At 40.5% G+C, this 22548-nt stretch overlaps 1 protein-coding gene across 1 annotated transcript; it reads right to left on the bottom strand.

Annotated features, from left to right (window-relative positions):
• Positions 1-17253: 17253 nt before the first annotated feature.
• Positions 17254-20613, bottom strand: nrarpa (NOTCH regulated ankyrin repeat protein a). Its single transcript, XM_078955797.1, has one exon. It carries the CDS (start codon positions 20469-20471, stop codon positions 20133-20135), a length of 339 nt encoding a protein of 112 aa, XP_078811923.1. The 5' UTR covers positions 20472-20613; the 3' UTR covers positions 17254-20132.
• Positions 20614-22548: the final 1935 nt, after the last annotated feature.

The following is a 22548-nucleotide window of genomic DNA, read 5'->3' as shown; positions in this document are numbered from 1 at the left end:
CTAAACGGTAATATTAGTTAACATCAATGATGCCTGACAGCTCAGTTTCACCATATTATTGTTTTTTTCAGCTCTTCTATTCACTTAATTTAATGAATGAATTTATTTTATTCTTATCATCTCCAGGTCAAATTAGTGATTTAGTTGAAACAAGACTAACGTAAAAAATCAAAGTGTTCTGTTAAATAACATTTAAACAACCCAAAAAGGAATCAGGAACCTCTCTGTATTAATGAAACCAACCAGATTCTGTGTTGCGTGGCACTTCACAAAAGATATCAAACAATTAAAATAATACATAAAAAGGGTCAAATGCATTTGAACATGATTTCCAAAACAAATGTGCAGTATTTAATATTCATTCCTAATATGAAATGTAAAAAACGCTTTGCAGAAACATTTCATGCCATGTTCTAGACCCCTGAGCCTGGATCGGAAACTTTTCCCTGTTAAAAAGTAAAAAATTCAAGTTATTACCAGTTGCCACCTGTAACCCATCCATGTGCATCTACTGTATACACCTGTTTCTCTTTTCTCACCTCTTTTCTACCATCAATCAGCTGTGATTCCCAAACCCCAATGCACAAAAGAAGTGACCCTTCTTAAAAACCAGCACGTACTGAAGGTCAAGTCTTTGAAGACTCAGTTGTCTAACTTAACAGGAGGAGGTGATCAATGCAAAAGTGTCTTTCCTCTTTTTGTGGGTGTTTAAAGATCAAAGCATAAATATTATTAGCCATTCCACTTTTTGAATTTGTCTCAATGTTCATGATGAAATGTCTGGCGTGTTCAACCACACATCTCCAGCACTCCTCACTCTGATGAGCGAGGAGTGCTGGAGCATTGGAGTGTGCCACCCATGCTTCCTCTTTAGCAGGGTGTGTGTGTGTGTCTTTTGAAACTGGTATTACAGCTTTGTGCCAAACACTTTCAAAGCCCAGCGAATGCAAGATGTTGAGAAACTGGGCGAAGATGAAGTTGAATGACCGAAATGTAGGACTCTGATCTGTAGTTTCACACAACCTATGAAATAAATGGCATTCAAAGTTGTTTCCCCTCTTGAATTATGATGGAATTACCAAATTTGTGCCAGATAATGTCAGTTTGTATATTTGCTCACGAACAGGAAACACATGTTTTGGAGTTCTGGTCATTTCGGGATAAAACAAGCCTTGACCAATTGACCTCAGGAGCATTTGGCTCTCCACTGTAGGCCTCCCCGCACAGTGTGACACTCTGCTGTGACTGACCTCTCTGTGACACACACTCACAGGGGCTACATGACCATTCAACACCCTCCCAGACATGCAGACACAACAGAAGGCCCGGCACATTCTTTTCCCCAGGTGGCATAAAAGACACAGTGGGATCAATGTCCTAATGGCTTCCAAAGCAGTGACAGACGATTATTAACCCCTGACGGGTGTGAGTTCCTCCACCGCCTGGTCAAACGATTGTGTGACCAGGCAGTGTTTGCAAACAGACTATCGAGTTGGATTTTTTTTTCTTCGTTGGGGACACGGTTTACTGCTGCAAAAGCAATCTAACTAAAACCCAGATTTTTGCCATAATAATGGAGGTCAAATGGTGTCAAAATTTGCCAAAGAAAGTCTAAAATTACTTTTCCAGCAATCAAAATTAAAGTGCCACCAATTTTAAATGTCAAATCATGGACTCTGAGTTGGTTTCTTTGCTGATATGACCTGGTACCTGCGCAATAATTGTGTCTTTGAATTGGCTTCAGGCTCCTTGGAGTCTTTACATCTGTTTGGCATCAGGAAATATGACAAAACTTCACCCAATGAGAAAAGGTTTAACTCATTTATCCCTCAACTTTTAATCAAACTTTTCCTTTAGACCTCCACTTCAGTGTGTGTGTGCATGTGTGTATGTGGAAGGTTGGTGGTGGGAGGACAATGGGCAGTAAGGGGGCTAGTTGAATAGAACCATTCAGTCTGTTCAGCCAAACAGAAAATCATCTCCCATCTCACTTCAAAACCCACAGTTACTCTCTGTACAAGCAGGCCTTTATTCTGTATAATTACTCCCTGATACACATGTACACATACGTGGATTCACACATATACACACATACATGCATTGTGTATGCATCCTCATGTCCCTCTGGGTATTACTGTGCACGTACACAAACATGGAGTTAAGTTAAACAACATTCTGAACGCTTTCATTTTTTTAAATGTGAACGGTAGATTTTTTCTCTTTGCCCAAGTAAAATGAATGCTTACATTAAATTTTTTAACAATAGCGCACCCAAAGTGACACAACCCATTTGGTGAGCTGTGGAGTCAAATGTCTTGTGTACAGGAAGGAGATTACCTGAATTTACCTCAGATTGGCTAACATCTTCACCGCCTCGACTCAGAGGAGACAAAAAGTTGGAAAAGAGGCCATACGTTTTTTAGCCAGATGCCAGCTCAGACGAGAAAAATGAAGACGTACATAGATCTAGTCGTCTACAGTAACCCCATGTGCTATCCTAGGCACGTTAACATTGGGAGTTGGGTCATCTAGAACCACTGGACAGTGCGCTGAACCATTTTTCTTCAATGATTTGGGATCTTCACTGGTGTCCATGGATTACATGAAAACTTTCCACCTTTATCCACCTTTGTCATGGTAGGAATAACACGTCAATGTAAGGGTGGGGTCACCCAAATAGCACAAGGGATAAGATGCATCAGAATGAAGCGGAGCAGGGAGCTTGTGGTCTGATTCACAACGATTTGAGTAAAGAAATACTCAGAAACTAAATTTTAAGATTAATTTTCTTTATATATGCCCCCCATCGTGAGAAAAATGCCACAATAACATTTTAAAAACAACAAAAACATGATTTTCATCTGAGATTAAAGCTGTCTTTATTGGTTGGTTTACCATCAAAGGTCAATAAATCTCAATAAAGTTCGTTGAAAGCCGGAAAATTAAGGAAGTTGACTCTTAACTCAGAAGTCAACCTAGTCAAAGAACAATGAAACTCTCACTCAACTTGACCTTCAGATACATGGAATCTTCATCTGTCACTATGATTTTACCTGCAGAGACAAAGTAATGGTTATGAGATTGGGCTTGTAATTTTAGAGAAAACGGACTGGAGTATATCCCACAATCCCTGAATCCCTGCAGACTGCACACAGTTTGAAAAGGATCTTCTCGGCCTAAAGGACCTGGAGGTGGTTTCATCAGAAGATTGGTCTAAAATCACAGAGGGGGCATGTGTGGGACCTATTACGATGACTTAGAAATGCATAACATATCTGTAATCCTAAATGCCTTTTACGATTAAACTGTCAGAGAATTTATTTTGTTTTTGCCAGAAGAAACCTGGTTTGTTGTTGTCTGTTCTTCTCATGAGGTCACATCATCTGCAGGCACTTTGAGGCTGGACTGCAGCCAGAGTACAGAATGTACAGCTCTGGGAAACCTCTCATAGCTGAGCATAGACACCTGAAATGTAATGTAATACCTGCTCTTGCACGTTGATTGTCAGTGTAAATGTTAATCTGGAGCCGTATTTCAAATGCCATAAAGTCATGCTGTGGCAGGCTTTCATTTATCTCTTATTTATTGTTGTTCTCAGTCACTGAAGTGTCTAGCTCTGTCATTAAGTTGTTCTACTATTTTGCACAAACTCTTGTCATGTTACACTTCTTTACATTTCTGAGGCAGATTCTCTAGTTGGAAAGTGTCTAAAACACCTTTATGTTTACTTTTGTTGGACATGTCTTTAAAACACATCTTTATATATTTTCTTGGTTTTATTTTCATTTTACATGATGGACCATGGAAACCTTGCATTTGATAAGATGTGTGTTTAAAAAAAAAATCCTCCACATCTGCACATTCGAATGTAGGATGGGAAGAGATTCAGCGATTGAATATAGAAATTAATCTCTTAAACTGTTTAAGCCTATTTTTCTCTGCAACATCTGTGTTAACAACCTAATTCACTGTAAGCCCCTTAACTAGTGCTGTAACCGCAAACAGGCTGTCACATAAAGCCGGAGGATCTGTGGTGAAAGTAAAGCTGGAGAGAGTAGCATCGGCACAGAACTGAAGCATTAAAACTCCTCTCAGCTCGTTAGCCCAGATCCAGCCATACGCTCAGGCCGCTCATTGTGTATGGATGACACTGAATCATTGTGCTGGAGGTTAATCCATACATATAGGATCATAAAAGGCACTGTCAACAAAAACAGAAAACGACACAAAGGTTTTGATGGACCACCTTCCATTTTCATGACAAAATTATTCAGTTTTTAAAAAGGAGAGCTGTTGGAACAAAATCTACCTGCTGCTTCACATTTGAATTTTTGCTCTCAAGCTAACCAAAAAAGTTTATTTATTCATTTTAATTTATTTACATTGTGTGCACTGAAAAGCTTTTGGTTCGTTTCCTCTTGTTTTACTCTGATCTTGCTGATATCTAATTAGGATCATGTACTAATTAAAAACGGTTTGATATTAAGGGTCTGAAAACCCCTTAAGAGGAAAAAGTTACCAGTGACCTTATCAAGTAAGGGTTTAACAGTTAATTGACTTGACAATTAATTGATGAACCAGATCTATCTGAGGCAAGTTGTTATTCTAATTAACCCATGCCAAAAAAATTGTTTCAAAATGAAATAAATTGGTAATAATCCATGTTTGAAAATACCATTTGGATTGAGACACGGTAAGTTTATTTTACTATAAAAGAAAAATGACCAAGTGCCATTACAGCGGACAATACACATGTGATGTCAACAAAACATGATCAAACCATCATTCCAGTCCAATGTGTGAAGACACTTTGAATTTAGCAAAAACGTGTGATCATACAGTGTGTGGCAGCATGTTCCAATAATGTTCCTTTTGTGTTGTTTTGACGTGGAAAAACAACGGTGGGCTGAACTTTATGAAAGCAAAATATCAATGGATTTTACAGTTATTCTTTTCCTACTTGTTTGTTTTTACACATATTTAACCCTTGTGCTATCTTAGATGACCCCACCCTTACATTGACGTGTTATTCCTACCATGACAAAGGTGGATAAAGGTGGAAAGATTTCATGTTATCCATGGACACCAGTGAAGATCACAAATCATTGAAGAAAAAAGATTCAGGGCACTGTCTAGTGGGTCTAGATGACCCAACTCCCAATGGTAAAGTGCCTAGGATAGCACAAGGGTTAACTGTACACTTGATTATCTTGCAAGAAATACGAGGAATCTGTAGAACTTCACCGGCACTGTTCAGGACCCAGATCTTCATCTCTGAGTCACACTGGTGGAATTTTTGGCTAAAGAAATCCTGGATCAATTCTAGGTCAGTGAATCGGATCGTTGAAAATGAAATGCTACACCCCTATTATCAACTGACTGAAGATAACTAATAGCTAAAAAAATAAAAGGGTTCTGTTGACAGAAAAATATTTGGTTCTAGATTTCTGGCCTAAAAACTCATTGTGTGAATTCGGAGATGCTTTTTTGTTTTTTTTAAAAGAATAAGAGGAAAAATTGAAGGTTGTACGTCAAAGATTTTGTTCTGATGAGATGTTTTATGAATTAACTTTATTTGACCCAAAAAAAAAAATCTCCAGTGGGTTAAATGTAAGTATTAATTTCAGGTGCACGAGTTTTTTAAAGACGTCTTCAATGGAATAATGCAGATGAACCCTCCCAAAGACATTTAAGGGTTATTGTGAATTGTTTCCAGTTGGGATTGGTGACAACTGGAGGGAGCACAATATTTCCATTTCACTTTTTCATTTATGAAGACGGCAAGCAATGACTCTGTGACATGTTTTCTGCAGCTCCGGGCACATTTTTTCCCAGAAGTGTTCCTTCATTCTGAAACAAAGATTTCAGGCATCAGGAGAGGAGCAGGAGATGTGTGCACACATGTGCGTTTGTGTGACGGATGGGGAAATGCTTCATAGGGGGTGTGGGGTCGAAGCTCCATATGGGCACCCCCCCACCACCACCACCACCATCAACCCCCCTTCCCCCATCCCTCCTCCTGCAAACAGGCAGATGTCAAATAGGACGTGCTGCCCTGATGGGGCACAGGGTCACACCGCACAGGGGCAAATAACAGACCATGAGGGACAGACAGAGAGAGGAGAAGTGCCCAGCACCCCCCACCCCCCACCCCACCCCACCCCAAAAGACCAAACCGCACCATGAGAGACGTACACAGAGAAAAAACTGCTGCCACTGACATGCCAATGCACAAAACACAACCCTCAGCAGTGTGACCACAAGGTCAACAGATCAGTTTAACCGTCTGTTTTCTCCTAAAAAACCCAAGTTTAAAAATTTGAAAAAATACACACACACACATATATATACACACATATATATATACATATATATATATATATACATATATGTACATACATATATATATATATATATATATATATATATATATATATATATATATATATATATATATATATATATATATACATATATGTACATACATATATATATATATATATATATATATATATATATATATATATATATATATATATATATATATATATATATATATATATATATACGTACATACATATACATGTATATATATATATACATATAAATATATATATATATATATATATATATATATATATACATATAAATATATATATATATATATATACATAAATACATAGTGGCGAGAGTGAAAAAGGCTGTTTTACTCATTCAGTGATAGTTTTTCCTCCTTTGAGTAAGTACCGTCAAGCTGCACCCACCCATATTCACGTGTTTGACTGCTTTTATTCATACACAAGCCGCGTCAGAGTACAAGCCGCGCATGTGTTAGGCGATATTGTCATCCTGACAGATCACGCCCAGCATCCCAGAGTGAGTGCAATTTATTAGCACATTGTGGGTGGTGCCAATTTTGCCTCTGGGTCACGTATTTAAGTGTATCGACATCTGACAAACAGCATGGAGCTCTATTCTGTTCACAAGTTCCTCAGTTATGGTGTTTTTATTTCATTTTTTTTTTACTTATTGACAATCTAGGTATCTAACATAAAATTACAAACAGTAACCATATAATCAACATTACATCCCTCAGTTATGATGAGGAAATTTACATCCGCGATTCCACATTTCCCATGAGTCTTAGGGGCTAAAGGCGGGGCCAACGCCCGGCTCGCCATTCTGTTGTACGTGTTTAAGAATTAGCAAGTATCAGCAGTGCATGGAGGGGTGAAAAGGAACAGCTCTCCTTCCGCTTGTGTCGCAGCAGTGTTATGGGAGTAACAGGACTGGTTAGAAAACACACCGGTAAAATAAAGCAGCGGCGACTGAAAAGCGCGGCGCGTGCGTCAGAATTCAGAAGCCTCTGCACTCCGCGGACGCCTCTGCGCTCCGCTCCCGCCCCGCGCGCTCCGTGTCTCCCCTTCCTATCTACTCCGACACCTCTGGCCAGGGCAGCTTCAAAAAGCAGCACTTCGTCCCCGTTGCGCCGGTGGATGGAGCAAATCGTGTCTGTGCAGAGCAATCGGACTTAATACTGTACGTTTTGTGTATGAGGGGCGGGTGCGTTGTTACGTGTGGGAGCCATCAGACTGCCATCGGCCCCGCAGCTCAATCAGCAGGAGAAGATGTCTCCAGCTCACACGGAGGCTGTGAGTTTTTCAAAGCAAAATTCCGCTTTTACGGTTTCCTTAGAAACCGTAAATGGAGTGTAAATTCACTCCATGCGCTGTTCTCTCCGTCACGCAGCAAACCGGCTTTTCCAAACCCGTTGGTGACGGTGGACTTTTTTACGCTGCTTTTAACGATTGCTTTTAACTTGAAAGCTTCATCATAATGTAGCGGCGATCACGTGCTAATGGCCCCAAAGGATTCTGGGATGCGGCCGGGCATGCGTGTTTCGTTTTGTTGAACCATGACTGAAGTGTCTAAGACCTGAAGTCAAGACCATGCTGTTTGGCTGTTAAGAGGTGTGTTGAAGAAAAATGCCTCGTGCTTGGTGTTAGATAGAGAATACAAACTATTCACTGACTTCGAAAGTACGTACATGGCGGCCGCCTATTAAATCCTTCAATTAGCCGCGTCACTGAATAAGCCGCAAGGCTGTAAGCGCAGGAAAAAAGTAGCGGCTCGTAGTCCGGAAATTACGGTAATCATTTATTTACGTGCTCGACTCAGACCAGTCGCACGCACATACGCACACACGCACTCACGCACTGAAGGAGGAGGGTTTGGGGAAGAGACAGAGGGAGCTAAAATTGTGTGCCTTGTCTAGGCTACCCCACCTTGGTGGGACACAGCCTTGGTAAATAATAATAATAATAATTTATTTTTACACAAACAAATAAAGTTAATTTAGCAAGTTTACTTTTAAAATTGTTCCTGGAACTGTCCACCTCTAACAGGTGTGAATATCTGCACTCACGTACTCAAAGGCTTGCTCAGTACAAAGACCCTTTGATTAGAAAGGAAAACCGATACTTCCAATCGTGTTTAATAATATTATCAATTTGTATTTTTTATTTACCTGTTTGAAAGTAAAGTGTTGTTTTCCAAAATTTGACTTAGCCAAAAAGGCAATTAAGTCTGATTTCAAACATATGAAGTTATGTAGTTAATGACAATCCTGCGTGGTTATTTTGGGACGTTTGGACTGAAATACTCTCAATTTAATGACTTGAAAACTTGTGCTTTTTTTTAAACTAAATTCCTTAGTGGTGTCTGCGTATGTCCTGGAACGATGCCTCTTATGTGTCTCTCTGCTCCTTCCAAGGAGCGGCAGACAGACTCAAAGACAGGTGTTGGTTGTGTGTGTGCATTAGCACTAAGGGGTGTGCATGTGTGTGTGGAGGTATGGCCTGTAGCTATGAACAAAGCAAGGGAATGGACAAACACACACACGAGAGCATCTGTGTGCGTGCGTGAGCTGAGCTCTGAATGGTTACGCCTGCGGGGCAGGAGTAAGGTTACTTTACATACTGCACTTACAGCTCCCTTTACCACTGGGGTATAAAATGGATTTGAATGAGAAAGATGGGAACAGAGGGGTTAGAGGGAGGGGGAGAGGGGTGAGAAGGAGGTGTGTGTGTGAGGGGTGGGGGCTTTCTTTGTGTAACTGGAGGTCTGCTGCTGCTCTGCCATGGCTATGGAGATGGAGGAGCGGGGTCAATCTCCCTGCTCTCCCTCCCTCTGTCCTTTGACTATAGGCTGGCTGCTCTGTCTGTCCTCATCCCTTCCTCCCATTAGCATAGCAGCTGCCTGATACAGGGTGGAGAATGGCCAGGTTGCTGTGTGCATATGTGTGTGAGGGTTTTTGCAGAGGGAGGGATGTTGGGGGGGGGGCTGGAGCTGGGGGGGTCCAGTCAATGGCAGTGCGTCTGGCTGGTGAATAGCGGCCAAGGCAGGCCCCCGCAAGCGAGACAAAGGAGCCAGGAGGGAGGGGATGGAATCGGGGTGTGTGAGGGAGATGCGGGGGGTGGGGGGTTGGGGTGGGGAATAAGAGAGTGAATGGAGCGCCTTGTCACTGGAGCTATGGAAAGAAGCACCGAATGAACTGGAAGAATGAAAGAAGAGTTCAAAAGGGAGCGGAGGGCAAGGAAAAGACCAGCCCGACCACCTGTCTCTCTCTTTTGGTTCCCCTCTTACTCACAGACAGAGTTTAGGGAGGGAGGGGGGTCCTTCGCTGGTCACAGTTTAGCTGTAGACGTGTTTTTGTTTTGGTGGAGAAAGTGCAGTATCAGCAGGATTTAAAGCTCAGTGTCACTGGCCAGCATCCCACACTCGGCAGGTTAAACTGCACTTGAGGAGTTATTTCTGAAGTCATCTGTGAAAGTAGGGGAAGGAAAATAAATATTTGATCAATTTTGGAGCAAAACTGTATCAGAGCCATGAGAAGGGATTGTTATGGCTGCTATCGGCTGCTCAATAAAAAACAAGAGTCCCTCCATAATAGTGGCTGACCAGATTTCAAACTGACACGGGCTTGCATCCACATAAACTAATTGAACATAATTGAAAGGACAATTAACTTTTAGAAGGAAAAGTAAGAGACTGATTAGCCTCAGGATGCTAGCTATCTTAAAAATCTCAAATTCATGTAAATTAGGGGTGTAACAACTCATTTTTGCAACGATTCGATTCATATCATGATTTGTAGTTGCCAATATGATTTATAGTCGATATTGGTTCATTCTGAATGATCTGATTCACTGACCTAAAATCGCACCAGGACATCTGTATCCCTTGTGCTATCCTAGGCATTTTAACATTGGGAGTTGGGTCATCTAGACCCTCTAGACAGTGCGCTGAACCTTTTTTCTTCAATGATTTGTGATCTTCACTGGTGTCCATGGATTACATGAAATCTTTCCACCTTTATCCACCTTTGTCATGGTACGAATAACACGTCAAAGTAAGGGTTGGGTCATCTAAGATAGCACAAGGGTTAATCAAAAATGTCACCAGTGGGACTCAGTGATACAGTAATACCTGGGTACTGAACACTGCAGGTGAAGTTTTCCAGATTCCTTGTGTTTCTTGCAAGGTAATTTAGTTTAAATTAAATATGTGTCCAAACAAATAAGTAAACAAGAATTAATGGATCCAAAAAGTTTCAGAAAATTCAGCCCACTGATGTTTTTTTTTACATCAAAATAATCCAAACTGAGTATTATTTAAACATTCACCACGCTATGGTCACGTCTTTGCAAAATTCAGTGTTTTTATGCATTGAACCGGAATGATGCCTTGGTCATTTTCTCCTGCCATCAAATGGAATATAAATCAATTCATCGATTAAAGCAATTAACATAATATAAAACAAAGCTTATTTAAAAATGAAAAATACATTTACAAAATACATTAAAGTGCAAATGAGACAGAGAATTTAAAATCCTTCTCTTTCTTTACTATCTTTAGTTGTGTTACAGTATTGTTTTGAGGGGAAGAAAGGAATATAAAAAAATATATATAAACAGACACAAACTTTTCTGCTTATCTTTTATTTCCCTCTCTATTTTTTCTACTTGTGTTCAGTTTGTTACAGCGATTCTTAATAAACTTGCATCCACACTGGTTGTTTTACCACAACCCACGCATTGGGAGTCTCTGTGTCTGGGACAAAACATTTTCAGATAAAAGTCCAACTTTATTTGGACTCTTTTCTCTCCCAGGCTAAAGCTTAGAAAGATGGTTTTGTGTTAAAACAGTATGAAGTGGGAGGACTTCCACTCTTTCATACTTCGCTTCCATCAAACACTTTTTGTCAAATAGCCCTTTTGTCCTTTCTGTGAAGCAGACGTTATATTCAGTGCTGTTCTTTTAAAATTGTAGGATATTTATTTCAATCTATCTTTTAACCCTCTGATGCCTGATTTTATTTCCAGCTGTGAAAATAAATGTCTTTAAGTGGATGCTACATGAGGATTCGTTTAGAGAAGAGGGGGTTTAATGAATATTTGCATTAACAGGCGATGGAATGCATTCCTAACTAGTCATGATCAAATTTATTTCCAGTTTTATCGTCATTAAACTATTTTTTTTCCGTTACAAACTTCAAAGTAACCCTTGCGCTATCCTAGGCACTTTAACATTGGGAGTGGGGTCATCTAGAACCACTAGACCCTACGGTGGCTGAACCCTTTTTCTTCAATGATTTGTGATCTTCACTGGTGTCCATGGATTACATGAAATCTTTCCACCTTTATCCACCTTTGTCATGGTAGGGAGAATACGTCAATGTAAGGGTGGGGTCATCTAAGATAGCACAAGGGTTAAACTAAACAGAAGTTTAAAACACTGACATGTGGCCATAGCTCTGATGTCAAATCAAGGGAGAAAGCACCACAGCCTGTAGTTCCTCCAAAGACCACTGGAAGCAACAGTTTCCCTTTGACTCACATGTTTCAAAAATTCAGATTTCACACCCCAAAACTGGCTTTAGGGTCATACGTTTGTGTGAGAAAAGGAGTGTGTGTGTTCATTCAAATTCTGGCATTTCATTTTATCACAGATATAACGTGTGCATTTGCATCTTAGGGGGGTGTATTTTTTAATTAGTAGCTGGATTGTAATGTTCACATATTGTGTAAAAAGGCCTGGGAGCTCAGCAGAGAGAAAACTTAAGGTGGCAGCAAAAAACTCACAAATCCACTGCTCCCAGGGTTACAATAGTGTATGTTGCTTGATAATTAAATTTCATAACCCTTGAAAAGCCTTGTTGAATAGCTACTGTCTTAAAAATACATAGTATAACAGGAGTTACACAAGCAGACTGCCACAATTACTAAAAAAGTAAAGACTGTGACTGTAAACACCTTAGGCCTTCTGAGATGGTAATAAAGTGCAATTTAACTATATGCAGGTCCTTCCTATGTCAGGATTCCTCTCTACATTGCAATATCCAATGGGTGGTGTCAGAGTTTTTTGAAACAGTTAGAATTAAACACTCTGTTCAAACAAAGCTGTAGGACTGAAAAATAAATAGGCTGCACCATCTTTCATGAAAACTGTAAACATTTCGAGCTTTTCCATTTTTAGTGAACTCACATGTTACATAAGTTTGGGTTTTTTTGTGCAACAGTCATTCTCATTAATTTCAGTGACTGGTTGTGCTTCCAAGGCACGAACCCAATCTCATTTGAATGACAACTAAGATACACCCCAACCCTAACCAGATGAAAAGCAAAATACTCAGTCCTATATAGTGGGTAAAACATATAATATTTACCTCTGTGGTTGATTTCTGGTTGACTTCTGCTGCTTATTTTAACAATGTGCTGCTTTTAGAAGTCAAATCAGTATATCAAGGTACAAGTAGTCCTACTTGTTTAGGTTTCAAGACCTCATTCCCCAGATACTTCACTCTGCTGTTTTTGATTATTTAAAAAAGAAAAACTATAGCCTTTTATAGTATTCTTATCTGGCCTGACAGAGTGAAACAACTAAGAATTCTTTAAACACTCACAGATTTTAGTCCAGCTTTAGAAAACACTGCAGCATTGAGACATCACTTAATAAAGCACTGAACAAAATCCTTGTCAATAAAGATTCAAACTTCTATTTATGCAGCTTTATTGGAGTGCAGCTCTTGTTATCGTGGACCACTGAATCCTCTTAATTGGTTAAAAAACAGGATAAGATCAGGCACGGTCTAACAGTTAGGTCACGTCTTATCTTGTAGGGAGAATTGCGTTGTTTTTATCGATGATCATAACTCTCATGTAATCATCTGAAAATGCAAAGACATAGATTCAGACGTGAGTTTTAGAGCAGTCATAAAGACCACAACCAAGCGATTTTTTTTTAAATTTAAGCAAACAAAATAGTTGCAGTTCCACCAAAGACCACTGAAGGCAGGTGTGGGAAGAAAGCAATTCCTCATTGACTCCCATGTTGTAACTTTTATACCAAAAATAAACCCATTCTTGGGTTTCTTATCATGACAGAAACCCAAGAATGGGTTTAACAACTTTGTGCAGCGAGATTTGTTTTTTAATCAGTTGTTTTTCTTTTATAGGAGCTGAAACATTAGCATAACTTTTTGATTGGCAGCAGCAGATTTTAATATTTATTTTGTCCTGCTTTATTGCAGTTTTTAGAACACCTTTGAGGCATGGGGAGTGAAACACTTCATGCTTCCTTTTCATCATTTAAATTCAAGAAGGAAGACAGAAAATCTCCATCCAGTGGATGAACATGGACACAACTAAACCAACCTGTAAGATTCATTATTGATAAGACTTTAAAAAGATGAATTAGGTCTTCAACTCCTGGGAGTTAGGCTAACAGTCTACTGTGTACAAGAAGTTATCAAAAGCTGGAGTCAGAACCAAATATGTTGAAGCTGCTTTTAGCTGCACCCGTGAAAACAGCTTTTGATTATTTCAAATGTGTCATTACCTTTATTCAAATTTCATTTCAAACTTTAACTGTCATCTTTCCAGCGCATTTGCTGCAAAGTGTACATGCTGCACTTTGATAGTTGCATTTTTGATGTTGTGGATGTTTTTTTATGCTTCAAAAGCTTTCTGCATATCAGTTTGAGTTACCTCTGTGTACGAAAAGCATTATACAAGTGAGACTCTTAGAGGTAATCTCAGCACACAAAAAAACTAAACTTTATAAGAAATCTTTGGTGAAAAAAATGAGTCTTGCCCTTGGTCTTAATAATATCTGATTATTTTTTATATATAAATAAATACCCCTGCACATTTTGCCAAACAGCTGTGACCAGGAAATGCATGCATGCGCTGCCGCTTCGCTATGTCACAGTCAATTAGTTTTCATAAACTTGTTTACAGACCTGCAACCCACGCACTCTCTTACTCTGCCTCATTAGACGCCTAATTGAGTTAAAAGCAGGTGGGTGGTGGAAACGACATGATTAAGCTCCACTGACAAAACGTGCACCAAAAAACATGCTTGTTAGCTTGATTGATGATCCTACATTGGTCAGGCCAGTCCTGTGAAAGAGATACAAAAACCTTGCCTGGCTAAATGAAAGTTTCATCATCTTGTCAACACTCTGGGCTGTTGCATCCGAAAGACGTGCAGACAAACCAGAGAAAGACAGAAGGAGATCAAGTTGAAGGACAAAATTTGTGAGATGAGAGATGGCTTTGTCTGCTGCAAAAAGCATTAACTTTTATCCTGTAAAGACGGAAAAAATAGATATAACGTAGATAGTAACGTCAGCGTGCTCTCTTTACACAAAATTCTTTTAATCCCTCCAGTTTTACTTTGAAATTCTGGGTTTATAGTTCAAAGTTTAGCATTTTATTCCAGCAGCAGTTAAGTCACAAGTGATGCATAACTCCATGACAACTGTTCAGCAAAAATAATTTGGGGACGAAAAGTGCTAAAAACTAAATTTACATCAAAATCATTTGAAAACTGGTTCAGTCAGCATTGATAATCAGTTCCAAAAGCAAAAACAAACCAACGTAAAAACATGTATTTATTTACACCCTGCACGTTGTTAGAGGCTGTTGTCTTCTCTCTTTCATCTCCTTTCCAATAGGAAATTAACATGCAGGGTATTATTTTAAAAGCATCTCATCAGTAACTTTTTGAATAGAGATGGAAAACATTCACACAAGTGCAGCTTTTGTATATGAAAACCCTAAAAATGCTCATTTGTCAATTTTATTTTGTTTAAAGTCCCACTCCAATCATCTTTACATCTATTGTAATAGCGTCTCCGGTGGTCTTTTAGTTAAAATTGTCGGTTTTAGCCAAAATAAAAAAAACTGTGTTTTTTTTCTAGGACATTGTTTCTAAAGAGTGGCGCGACTTCATTAGAAATTCAACTCTGAGTTGGATCATGGCCACAGAGTAAATTCACCATATTTCCCATAATCCATATGTTTACATCCTCTTCTGCTAGCTTGCAGCCCCTCACATCAACATTCATGACTAGTTAGGAATGCATTCCACCCCTTGTCGCCTGTTGATGCAAAAATTCATCAACACCAAAGTAACATAATCGGTGCAACAAAAATGGCAAACAGTATCCAGCCATACAGTTTAAAGACAGATGCCAGCTCAAACTGGGAAAATAAAAAAGGGTACATGGATCCATTTGTCTGCACATGGATGCATCAGGGAGTTTGTGACCCGCCGATTGTATCTTCTGCATTACTGATACAAGCTTTTTCAAGCGCCATTCTCCCCCTGCTTCTGATTTTCAACTATCTGAATACAGAAATACTCAGAAATACAGTTTTAAGCCTAATTTTCTTTATATATGTCCCCCATCATAAGAAAAATGCCACAAAAACGCACTAAAAACGCTGTTTTCATTGGAGTGGGTATTTAACACAACCAAAAACACTAAAAAACAATGAGTTCCGGGTTGAAATAACCCTCTGAGCTCCTTCGATTACTGTTTCTTTTTGAATTCCTCAGCAAATTGTCTCGTCTGGCTCAAGAGCAGGAGCTGCTCCACGTCTGACTGAGATGCGCAGGGAAAGCCAATGCACACGAAGAACCTATTAGGGGGCCTAGCAGCCAGCAGCAACCCTGGGAGGCCAGCCAACTAAGTGTGAACAATGGGAACCCAGCTCAACAAAACATCCTCCAGAAGTGAGAGACTGAGAGGGAGTTTGGAAGGGGGGTCAGATAACCCATTCTGGCTTCCACAGTGTCAAAATACAGCAGGGCTTGTGTTTAAAGGAGAAAACTTCTCTGACATTTAAAGGAATGCGTCCGATCAGTGCTGATCATGAGTTTCAGCCCGCAGCTCAGGAAGCCAGGTCTTCAACAGCTTTTTCTTCTTCCTCACCAAAACCCACAATCTTTTCTGCACGTCAGAGAAAACCAGAGGTAAGACACTTCACCTTTTCTCACGCGAAAAACTCCTGAACCACAACCGTTACATCCATCCCACTTGCACCCCGCCCCATCCTTTTGTGTCAACTCAAACAGTCACAGTTCAAACTGTCAACACAGATGTTGCAACACGAACATGCCTGATGTGAGCAAGTGCAACGCGTGTGCTGCTTTTCCCACGAGCAGTTGAGAGCTGCTCTGTTGAACAGGATGCACCTCGGCACATCTGTGAAACCACGTGAACATGAGTCACGCTTTACGTCCCGCCGAAATCAGGTGCTCACCGAATAATAAAACATAGAGGGGAAAAAAACAGCTGTGACACTACCAATAAAAAAAAGGGTGAACTTGAAATTACGATGACCTTTGCCCTTTGTTGCAAAACATTAAGTATTGTCACTTTAGGATCAACTCGAACAGAGAAGCAGCTTCTTTCATGTTTTTCAAATGTCTGAATAGTAAGCTAAGATGCTTTAATTCAAAACCAAATCAGCAGACAGATAATTGATGCACTTTTGACTATTTAGCAAAATCAACTGATTCCAAATGTAAAAAAATCACAGAGTAATTGCAATTCTGCAACACAAATACAGCAATTTTGAACACGGCAGAGAAGTGTTTTTGGAAAAGTTCTCCATGTGAGTGTGTGGGTAACGTAAAACCAGCTCTCCCACAACACACACACAGGGGAGGGGACCCCACTTTAAACTGAGACTACCCACAATGCACTGCACTCCTTTTATGCAGGCAGTGAAAGGATGAGGCCATGAATGACAAAAGGAGAGAATGGGGATCTGGGCTGGGCCCGACTCGGAAGACAGACAGGGTGTGTGTAAAAAAGTGTGCTTTATAACCAGTTTTTATGAAAAATACAACAGGACGGGGGACAAAAGAGAAGGTAAATTAAAAAAACAAACAAACATGTGAATACTCAGACAACTTGAGTTTAATGATTACTTTACTGGCTTGTACACAAACGTACAAAAATAATACAGCACTCATCTCCACGTGACATCACGTCATCATCACAGTGTTACAAATGTTCAAAAATAAAAGAATACAAACAATATATATATATGTTTATATATATATATTTATATTTAGATATATTTATATCCAAAATCAGACAAGATGGAACATCTGCATCACTCATTAAAAAAATTCATGTTTTCTCCTTGCTTGAAATGAAGCAAGACCACAAACCAAAAAGTTGGCCCCCAAAAAAGTCAAAACTTATTCTTTTAGACTTTTCTTTTTTTTTGTCTTTTCAAAATTTTTTTCTTTTTAATTTAAAAAAAAAAAAAAGTTACATCACTCATGTTTGACCAATCCGGCAGCTGGCTCTTGTACGTCATAAATGTTATGACTTGGAGAGCCGAATAACTGCACAACCGTGCAATTTTAAACATCTTACAATGATCTTACCATCAAATGTATTATTCCCCTTTAGCAAAACACAACAGGAAGACAGCACTTCAGAAAAGAAAGTGCCCCAAGATATCATCATTAGCATTGATATATATATCCATATGTAAATATACATACACCCAATCACAGAGATACACTCAATCTTTGTTGAAAAATGTGTTTTTTCCCACAAAGTAATACACACTTGAGGACATTTTCACCTTTTTTCTATTTAGAAAAAGTTTAAATGTTGACACATAAAAGCCAACTTCTCAACAACAGTCATCAGTGCAATATTCGAAAAGAAAAGAAAAAAAACAATCAAGTTTAAGACAAGCTATGCATAATTCATTTGTTGCCTGACACCAAAGTTTGCTGAAAATGAAGAGGAACTATGATTTCAGGCCTTTCTGAATGTGGGAAATTCTCAGTCCTGATGACTGTTTAACACCGGCCTCAGGAGAAGCACTCCATTAAACACATGCGCACGCACGCACACACGCACGCACACACACACACTCACAACATCAACACAAAAAAACTTCTCATGAGGGGAACCAGTGCTGCTATGAAAGCAACTGTTGGCTGTTTTTTCATTTCTTTTTTTTTTTGCAGTAGGCTATAAAAAATAAAAGTATCAAAGAAACATACAAGCAGCATTGTTACAAATGTTAGGGTGCTATGACTTTCAAAATGCAAGAGGCAAATTTTGAAACCTGTTTTTCTTTTTCTTATGTGACATCCTGCAACAGTCATGTGTTGTTTAAGTCCTCGTCCTCAAACAAGTACAAGGGTCCTGCTCAGTAGTAGTAATTCTTCGAAAGCCTTGGCTCCTGAAGTAAACCCACATGAACACTGGGGGCGCACAAGGCTCCGTATTTTTTTGTGCAATATAACTCCCTGCATTTTATAGAAGTCATGCAACTCCATGCATGACACAAACAGAACAAAGACGAGCTGGTGGGGCCGCAGAGAGAGTGAAACATGCATGATGGAGAAATTAAAAAAAAGAGAACCATGTGATGCTTTGCTTATCAGCACTGGTTTGGTTGGTAGTGTCAAGATGTCCCAACTTATGGATGCAGGGGTGGGTCGGCTGCATCTGCTGCAATGAAGTCCTGTCTTAACAGAGACATTTACAACAAACCCTTTCACACTCCAAAAGCAACTTGAGAATACTTTCTAGTCGAGGTAGCTGGGAAAAAAACAGGCAACCAAACAGTTATTTTAGTTGGAAAAGAGGGTCAAATCAGCTTTTAGCGGTATGGGATGTCTGGGTTTGTTGCATGAGGGTGTGGCACTGGAGTCTGGAGCAGCTTGAGACACTCTTGAACTTTCTTTACACTAAAGAATCACAACATAATTAAAAAAAAAAAAGCATCTTCTTAAATGTACCTTCATAAATAAAAACCCCAGCCTGCTTTCACAGTGAAAACTAGGATGTTAAAGAATACTGAGAGGAAAATATAAAGTGAATTCCAATTTTTTTTTCTTTTGACACAAAGCAAAAGCAGCGGTTTTATAATAACACAATGACCACTGACAAAGTGGTCGCACTGGCCTGAAAAGTCGGACACCAGCATGGCAAGGTCTTCTTGCAGAGCGCATTCAGCTATACTGTCTCTTCTTTTTCCTTTGAAAACAAGGTAAAGCTATTGTGTACAGTACTTCACAACATTGATGGTGTCAGATGGCAACATTTAGCCACTATAGTGCCGCTCTTTGAATGTCAAAAAATGAAATCAGTGGATTTTTTTTTGAGGAAAGTGAACCTCTGGCAACCATCAGAGGTGGACCCCTCTGCTCGTGCGTCTTTCCTTTCAGATATTCCAGCATGCAGCCGTGTAGCGTCAAGTGCCGTGTTTCACATGTAATAACTTAAAAAAGGAGGAGGGGGGGGGGGTCCTTTACAGAATAATGTGGAGCAGCAGGTCAAATCTGCACTCCCACAAAGAAACTATTCAGCTGCGCTGAGATTCGGAGGTCGAGGACACAGGGAAAAAACTGGGCCATCTGCACTCTGGAATCCAAACGTGCGCATGATGATGATGATGGATGCGCGCGGACTGGTTTTTGTTGTGATGGGACGCACGGTCTTACAGGAACATTCAAGAAGAAAGCTTTAGTACCAATAAACTCACCGAAACGGACTGCTTTAGTAGCAGATTCTTGAGTGCAGAGCGGACCCCGTTTGGTTTGCAGTGAGGGGAGCCTATGGCGCAGGCTCATTTAAATGTCATTTACATATGATTTGGCACAACTGTTAACGGCCATTGTTCTGGTTTTGTTGTAGCCTGGCTTTTACTTTGCGTTGCAGTTTTATGTTGAAAGTTTTGCTGTTAAATTTTCTATAGTTTTTTTCTCTTTTTCGTTTTTTACCTGACAGCAGAGACAGATCACCGCGCACCAGAGGAATACTTGGCCTTGGTGATGAGGTATAGCACAATGTCTTGGTGGCCCCCGAAGGCGGCGATGTGTAAAGCGCTCCACCCTTCCCTGTTGGCCAGTCGGATATCTGCCCCAAACTTCACTAGTAGTTTCACCAACTCGAGGTTGCCGTCTATGACGGACTGGTGCAGGGCAGTCTGTCCTTCTGGCCCGAAGGAGTTGACGTTGAACTCGCAGTTTGTCATGTTCTGCAGCAACGAGTGCAGCTCCTTTGTGTTGCCTTTCTTCACCGCCTCCTGGAACACCCTCTGCGGTGCGGAGCAAGTCGACACATCCGCCTGGCTCATGGCTGAAGCTCGCTGGAGGCTCGCAGAGAAGTAATCCTGCCTGCGCTCTAAAGCTTAAGTTATTCGTCTTCTCCTTGTTGAGCGTCTCTGGACTGGTAAGAATGCCACAGTTACACTGGATGATGACCAACTTCTAAAGGCACGTTTAAGTTCTAAAGGAGGAAAATGAGCACTGTGTATATATCCCAAAAAGGACAAGAAGAGAAACGGCACACTTGGTGTGCAAAATGTTAATTTCTGAGGAAATCCCCTTTAAAGGATGCTCTCAAGCGATCCGGGGTTCTCTAGTTATAGCTTCCCTCCCGTGGCAGCAGCAGGTAGTTTACTTGAGGGGATGGCGTAGAGGCAGAACCGTATTCACAGGGGGGAGACTGTGTAAGTATGAGCACCCTCTCCACAAAGCTTCGATGTTCCCGCTGCTTTTCCTTCAACGGCCCGACCTGCTTCCTGGCTGTACGTCGCTGCTTATAAGGCCGGCGGGTCTGAGAATGACACACACAACAAAAGAAATCCGCGTGAACCTCGAATCCACATCAACAGGCTGTCCTACATTCCTCCACATCCGACAATGAGGGAGAGGAGCTCAGTGCGCATTCGTTTTACGCACGGGTTCCTGTGAGTTTTCTGCCTCTAATGAGTGGAGCTGCGATCCAACTCAGCTTTCTGACTTACCTGTGACAGATGGACGGCTCCGCAGCGACGCAAAGAATACAAATCCACCGTGGGGCCCCGGATTGAGTCCTCCTCGCGGTCCGTGTGAGTCTCTGCCCAGCGCTGCGCTCCGGGGGAATATTTTACGCGTCCTTTATTTGCATGACAATACCTTCCCAAAGAATCGTCTGTAAAGGAATGGGCGGAGTACCGAGGAGGTAATAGGCTGCCGGCTCGGTTAGAGGGAAGGACTGGGTCCTGTGAATCTGTAGGTAGGGGGTGTGGTCTTCCTTAGGGGGCGGGAGGGGGCAAAAAAAAGTGGTGCTTCAACAATATTAAACAAGCCGCCTGCTGCAATATTATGCTACATCCGATCTGCATGGTTGTTCCGTGAAACGGACTTACATTCTCCAAGGAGAAGGCAGAGGCTCATCCAAAGGACTATCAACTGTTCCTGAAGTCAGATACCTTTCACTGACAGGGAGAACTCCAGCAACAGTTTCATTGAGTTAATCCATCGGATGAATGAAACAGATAAAAAAAAAACACATTTATTGAAGTTGCACATCTGCTTTTACTAAAGCACACTTCTTTAATATAAAGAATTGTAGGGCTCTGTTTTTAATTATGACAATAATAAAGTATCAAATATTACTAAAATGTAGACTATGGATTAAATTGCGTAAAAACACGCGCGCCCTTTACGCACAACTTTTTCGTGCCATAAAAATGAGTTAAATTTGATTTTTTGTGGATGCTTTTTTGTTTGTGCATCGATGTAACAAAACACGTTAAATATACAGAATAATTAATGGTGGCCTTGTGGTCAAGAAGATATTCCCCCCAAAAAATTCAAGTATAATCAATTCAATGCGCTGCATGGAGATAAAAAACGCATCTCCTCTGACTGTGTTCAGGTCAGCAGACTTTAAACCGCCCGTGTTCTCTCACAATAGAAATAACCCCTGAACCAAATGGCACTTAAATAAACTGCACTCTAGACTGGGTTTCCCGTTCATGTCTCCCCATGTAAAAACACCTCTGAGGAGGAGATTATAGGTGGCTGTTTAAATCATAAACGGCGGATATAGTGCAGTTGTTTTTAGAACGACTAGACGGTGGGACTTCAAATAACAAAAGCTCTGCACTACTTCCTTTTTGCAAGTGAAAAAAGGTGACGCTCTGCGCAGATTGACACGCTGCTCAGCTGCCCCGGCCACCGTGGGAACAGAGCGCCTGTGTGTGTGTCTGAATGTGTGGGAGAGCGAGAGACAGAAGAAAAGAGGTGAAATGCAGAAGTGCAGTTAAACAGAGAAAATTAGCTTTAAAATCACGGAAAGACTGGGGCGGGGGAGCAGAAACGCAAGAAAACCGCAAGGTCTTAAAGTCTCCATCGCGCTTTTTGCTCCGTTTGTCGGACTCGAGT

This window comes from Oryzias latipes, chromosome 12, assembly GCF_053564925.1.
Source record: "Oryzias latipes strain Hd-rR chromosome 12, Olatipes_Hd-rR_3.1".
In the NCBI taxonomy this organism is placed as follows: Eukaryota; Metazoa; Chordata; class Actinopteri; order Beloniformes; family Adrianichthyidae; genus Oryzias; species Oryzias latipes.
Note: the sequence above shows the minus strand (reverse complement) of the source record. Positions and strands in the feature narration are given on the sequence as shown.